The sequence below is a fragment of the Zonotrichia leucophrys genome, chromosome 6, assembly GCF_028769735.1.
Source record: "Zonotrichia leucophrys gambelii isolate GWCS_2022_RI chromosome 6, RI_Zleu_2.0, whole genome shotgun sequence".
In the NCBI taxonomy this organism is placed as follows: Eukaryota; Metazoa; Chordata; class Aves; order Passeriformes; family Passerellidae; genus Zonotrichia; species Zonotrichia leucophrys.
In genome coordinates, this window is record NC_088176.1 from 22,732,528 (window position 1) to 22,738,767 (window position 6,240).

Consider the following 6,240-nt stretch of genomic DNA (forward strand, 5'->3'; position numbering starts at 1 on the left):
CCAGAGCCAGCTTGGAATGAATGCTGCTTGTTTTATGGACAACTTAAATTTTTCCACTTAGAAATTTTCTCAGGCTTTAGGATTCTGGGTTGAAAGTCTTAACTTTTCCAAGGCGACTTCTGCAAATGTTGTATTTCCAGCAAAACCATGGTTTTTTCTGTTCAAAACAAATGGGAACATTGCTTCTACTGAGTAAAAAGCACTGTATAACTTACTATATTTCAAAAATTTGTAGACCAAGGTCAAAGAAGGGCTTTTAAGTTCAGGCTAATAACTGCTACCTATAATCATAATTTCATTTGATATGTGTACAAGTCCTGGGTTGTGGGGAGGAAATGCTCTTCCAAAACACAGAAAGCATCACAAAAAGGATGTATTCTACCTGCCAGAGCCCGATGACATAAGGTCTGTAAGAGGTACCCTTCACTGGGGAGCCAAGGAGCAGCAATAAAGGCTCTGGTGTCACACTCTTCAGAAGGAAACAAATTCCGTTTGATTCTGCACTGACCAGCTCCAGGAGCTGACTGTGCCCCAAACCTGTGCTCTCTCATTCCACTGCTCCTTCTTCATGGTTTTAGAGTTTGTCCAAAGCCACAACAGATAATGACAGCAGAAAATGCCCTCCAGGAGCATAGAATATGTAGAGGCAGATCCATATAATCAAAAGAACTATAGATTGTATAATATGCATTTAGCCCTTCTGTGTACATTAGCATGCATATTTATTTTATTTTTCTGCTGTTATCACAAACAAGAACAGCTAATGTCAGTGTCCAACCCAACGAAGTTTAATCTCACATTCTACTTTTCAAACACAAACAGAAATTAGTTGGTCAAGGGAGAAAAAACAAGCAATGACCAGACAAGTTCTTTAGCAGTATCTAAGCCTTACTAAAAATGTAGATGTAAACACTGAGAAGAAAACCAGCATTTTTCAAGGCTGGTTGCAAATAGACTGTAGCTAATTTTGAAAAATTGCATCTAAAATTATATACCATATTAAACAAGGGCTCTGATAGTAATTACTGTCACACTACATGAAACTGACAACAAAGGTAAAGATTTACATTTTCTGGGCAGTTTTTTTTTTTAAATGCCAATTCACAAAGCAAGTATGGAGCATGAAAATCCTAAACCTTCAACAATCATTTTTAGTACACGATTAAGAGTCATTTTCTATTCATATACAATTACATAAATTAGATACAGAATTTTAAGGGACAATGTTGATGATTCTGTTAGCTGTTTTCATATTCTTGACTTACAGTATCTTGACTTTCTCATCTCCAAGGGAAAAAAAATTAATGAAATTTCATACCACAAAGTAATAAACTGTTTATATCATGGTTTTAAATTCCAGCTTTAAATTAAATGAGTTGAAGAGTGGGATGCTCCAAACAAACCACACTCTAAATCCTTCTACATAGTCATGAAAAGTTTTACATCCCAAACAATCATCAACAAATTCATGGAATACAATGTCATGCTTAGAATATAGCAGGGAGAAAAAAATGAAACTTTTTTGCAGTTGTTTGCAATACCAGATCCAGACATGAGTGTCAGGAGACTAACTCTGAATTATTCACATATATATGTGAATTATTCAATAGGAGGCCACAGAAAGTAGACATGAGGAAGATTTCTTTTAGCTCTCTCACTGGGACTGCTCTTTGTGTAGATAGGGAGATGATGCTGGACAGCCCAACTCCCCTGCAACCTGTGGAGCAGCAGAAGAGGCAGCAGAGGAAAGGAAAGCTCCTAACACGCAGAAAACTTCTTCAATCCTGCAGTAGGAGGAGCTACTTCTTCCAAAACTGCTTTTATATCAGGCCCAATAGAGTCAACACAGCACATATACGAATTCACAGTTCTGTCCAGCAGCCTTAGCAGCTTTTCCCAACTCACCAAGCGAGTATGTGCTTGATAACAGCAAAGTTTCAGATAATTGTTGTTACTTCAGTTAGCCTTTATACCCTGAATACTAGAAAAGTGTTTTGCAATAATTAGTTAAAACTAATGTCCTTGAATACACAGAATTCCCTCCAATTCCCCATTTCATTGTATAAGGAATGCAGGATCAGCCCTTGAAAGTTCTTCTTTGCCAGAGTCTTGAAAATCCTTCTAAGTGGAACAAATAGGATCTAAAAGGAGACATCTATCTCCCCCTACCTGCAGAGCCCTTTATCCTCCTGCCCCAGGGAATGACATTCATGGAACTACTTCAGTCTCAAAGATGAAATAAACTGAAATCTTACAACCTGCCATAGCCATAGTACATCAAACTGTTGGGACTGGAAGTGTTTGAACCCCTCAGCAAAGCCTGTTACTAAACTGCCATATTTAGCCAAGAGGTTTTTAAAAACAATTTGCACATATCTTTCTATACTGGTTAAGAAATGACTGATCTGCTTTAACTGACTGTGTCCCAATGATGGACTATCTGACCAACAGCACCCATCAAGAAACCATGCATAGAAGTCTATGTACAAGCCTCTAACTTTTTACTCTCTCAAGGGAAGAAGCATGAGGTAATAACAAGGTAATAACACACAGATTTTTCTTTTTCGTCAAGATCCCTGAGAGCCTTTGTAGATTCGTCTCGTTCTGTGGAGGCAGAAATGCTAAATACACAACAAAACCAAAGCTTAAGTCTTCACTACTCACCCTTCCTTGAAAATTGACTTTTACTGCTGTAGGAAAGAGTATCTTATTATAACAAATTCATTAGAGCTGTGTCATCATATCTGGCTAGCACCTCTCTAAGAAAGTTCAGGTTTGGTTTTGAATGGAAAAAAAAAGCCTATAGAAAAGTAGTGCTCCCTGAGAGAATTCCTGACACTTAAGGTTGACTTAAAAGCTTTTATTCCTTAACTTTAGCAATCACTCCTTCCATAGACAGGCCAAGCTCACTGTAAGAGTTTAACTTCCAGCTGGAACGTGGAGGTTCATTTAGGCAACCCAAACTACACGACAAACATTAACTTCTCATGCTCTGACTCTGTTCCTGGCTTCCCCTAAATGCTGGGCCCTCCACAGAGCGGGTGTATGTGCTGTGTGTTAGGGGAGGGGACAGGAGAAAGGGGAAGACAGCTCACTGTACGTCAAAGCAAACCAGCAACCTAGCAACCATATATTAAAAGGTGTGTGTGTTTTTGTGGGTGTCTGTGTGCCAGGAATAACTGAAGCAGATATTATTCCATTTGTAATTCAAAAAATGTGAAAAGGGAAGGGGAGAAACTCCAGTTGCTGGTCTATTTTGGGGTCTGTCAAAATCCACTTTCACAACACAGAGTGGTAACACTTTGGATCTCATTTTTCGTAATCAAAAACGAAAGTCTGGACTTGAGCAAGTTCTTAGCTTTGGTTTGAAAATAGACCCTTCAAAGCAGAAACTGAACTTATTTCACATACTATGCTTTCTTCTATTTCTTGCTGGAAATATGCAAAAACCAAAGGGGCAGAAAGGCTGCCTCAAAGACTTCACACTTAGGTTAAGAGAATACTTACAAATGTACAGAATACTTCTAGAGAGATACACTTAATTTAACAAACAGAAATGTCAAAGATTCCCAGGGAATGGAACTAGCTTAAGATTCACTAGAGTGAGAAATTGACCCTTTCAATTTTGCCAAAGTTTCTCATTCCACAAGGCAACTGAGAGCTTAGATCAGGATATGCAAGCTCCCAACCCATGGCATGCGGCCCCAAGGGTGCACACAAACTTGAGATGTGCCCCGTCCCACCAGAGCAGCGCGTCCCTCTCGGACAGGCTGAGTGTCGCACAGCAGGTGTAACTTTCGTGCCACCAGGGGAAAACGAGAAGGGGGAGCGGGGAGGCGCCTCGGGACTGCACCCACCACCTCACCCTCCAGCTACACTGCCCACGTTGCAGCTCCCAGCAGCCCAAGCCGAGAGCAGCCAGCACAGTGCCACCAGCAGCCCTGAGCCACCGAGCCCAGGTGTCCTGCCCTACGAGGCTGGGCTCCTGCTCCTCCTCAGCACCACCACCGCACCAAACCACCACCGGCAGCAGGAGGGGAAGGCAAGGGAAGGGGGAGTTACCTTGTTTTTGACCCCGCAGTGGCAGCAGACAGTCCACAGGTACTTGAGGGTCCTCCACAGCAGGATGATAAACAGTCCCCCAAAGAAAGTAACCATGGATGAGGCGAGGAAAGCCCACCACATGCGCTGTCCGCGGCTATCGCAGGGCACCTCCATGGTCACCGGGATGATGAGCGCATCCATCTTGGGCACATTGACGGGGGAGGAGGACGAGTCTGTGTTGAGATTGTTGGCGTTGATATTGTTACTCATTCTAATGCCGCTGCCGCTGCCGCCCGGGTAGGAGCCGCCGCCGCTGCCATTTGCCATAGCTAACAGCGAGCCGGGCGCGCAGGGGCTTCCGAGAGCTCCTCCCGCCGCCAGCGCCCCCCAAAAAGCCCATCACCAGCCATATTGCTGCTGCTGCCGCCGCTGCTCAGCGGGGAACCATAAGGAGAGTAATAAAAATAAAAAAAGCCCCCAGTCAAAACAAACAAACAACCAAACCAACCAACGAAACAAACAAACAAAAAAAAAAAAAAAAAAAAAAAAAAAAAAGAAAGCAGGTGAAGAAAAGCGACCGCACAATTCCCGGGTCCCTCTCGGGAGCCGACAGGCCGGTGAATTCCGAGCGTCCTCTTTGTACGGCGAAAATAATATTAAAAAAAAATTAAAAATAATAATAAAAATATAGTCTCCTCCTCAGATTCCCACCCCTTCCTTCTCCCGCATACACAGCCCCTACCCCGCCCACCCCCAAAAAAAATCATCCACCACCACCACAAACTGATGCCTCTGAGCGTCTCTCCGAGATACCCAGCGCTGCGACCCCGCTGGCCTCAGCGGGGATCCCTCACTCAGCCTCCACCGCAGATCCTCCCGGAGGTGGTCTCTTATTATTGTTATTAGTCTTTAACTTGTTATCAGCGATACTCAGTCACCCCCTCCCCGCGCACCCTCCTCCTCCTCCTCCTCTTTCAAGTCCAGCCCCTTCCTCTCTTCTTCCCCCCTCGGTGCCAGCAGCAGCCTCCTGTGGCTCCTAATTCATCCTCCGCTGGCCCATCTGTGCGTGCGCTGCCGCTGCCGCCGCCTCCTCGCCCATCCTTCGGGAGCTCCCTCCAGGGCCCGGCTGTCGCTCAGGCTGTTGCTCCCACACGCGCAGCGGCGCCGCCGGCTCCCGCCCCTCCCTCTGTGCCGCCGGGGGACGCGACGGCCCCGCGCCCGCAGCCGCGGCCGCTCCGGGAGCGCATCAAAGGCCCCGCGGGCCGGGGGTGCCGGGCGGGCCGGGGGTGCCGCGCTGCCGCTGCCGCCGGGGTGAGGGCGCCGGTTCAGGCGGGCTCCCGGCGCCCCATGGGCAGCGCTCCCCGCTCCGCGCCCGCTCGGTCCGGCTGGCGGCGCCGCCGAAGCGCCGAGCGCCCGCTCCGGAGGGGACGGCGAGCCGGGAGCGGGGGCTGTGTGCCGAGACGGGCGCTTCACAGGTGGCGGCGAGGCGGTGCCCGGCCGCGCCGGGGAGCTGCCGGTCCAACAAGTCCCGCCGGCCCTGGCGCGTCCATCGCCGCCGCGCCGCGCTCTCCGCAGCCGCGGTGGGGCGGGGGCAGGCGGCAGCGGCCCCCCCGCGCCGGCCGTGCGCGGGGCCGGTTCGGAGGATGTCATGACGCAGCGGCCAACGCACGGCGCAGTCACGGCCCCGGCCCCCGCAGCCCCGCCGGGCCCCCGCGCCCATCGCCCGCATCCCGCGCAGCGCGGCACCGCGGAGAGCGAGACCCTCCGCAAGGGCGCCCGCGGGGGCGGCGGGCCCGGGGCTGCAGCCGCGGGCAGCGGGGGAGGGAGGGAGGAGGGAGCGGGGCGCGCTCGGGGCTCGCAGGAGGCGGTTGAGCTGCAGCAGCAGGTGCCCGGGGATGCGCACGGCGCGGGAGGGGGAGCTGGCATGGAAACGCGCTAAGGGAGCGTGAAATAAACATCGGGGACCGCGGCGTGGGTTTTTCCGCTGAAGGCATTCGTGGCTTGTCTTTAATTGACACGGGCAAGTACTGCAAATGCTCCGCAAACACGCCGTAAATTGCCGCACATCCCAAGAACATTCCTGAATTTAACCCTTAGGAATGTAAATAACAATATAAAATGACACCTTTGGTGAGGATAGGGGTGAAAGTGGAAGCCAGCAAGAAGATCTGGATAGTCATCTCCTACTTAGTTTTC

The 6,240-nt window shown here is 49.0% G+C and overlaps 1 protein-coding gene across 30 annotated transcripts in view; it reads right to left on the reverse strand.

Moving 5' to 3' along the window:
• Positions 1-5,579, reverse strand: part of KCNMA1 (potassium calcium-activated channel subfamily M alpha 1) — a 411,073-nt gene extending 405,494 nt beyond the window's left edge. For 20 of the 30 annotated variants that reach the window (XM_064717035.1, XM_064717034.1, XM_064717017.1 and 17 more), the window contains exon 1: positions 4,063-4,567. In XM_064717035.1, the coding sequence (XP_064573105.1) occupies positions 4,063-4,371 (309 nt within the window). In that variant the 5' untranslated portion in view covers positions 4,372-4,567. Of the gene's footprint in view, positions 1-4,062; positions 4,568-4,818 lie in introns of those variants that run through there. The other 10 variants (XM_064717026.1, XM_064717025.1, XM_064717041.1 and 7 more) reach the window with 4 other exon arrangements.
• Positions 5,580-6,240: the final 661 nt, after the last annotated feature.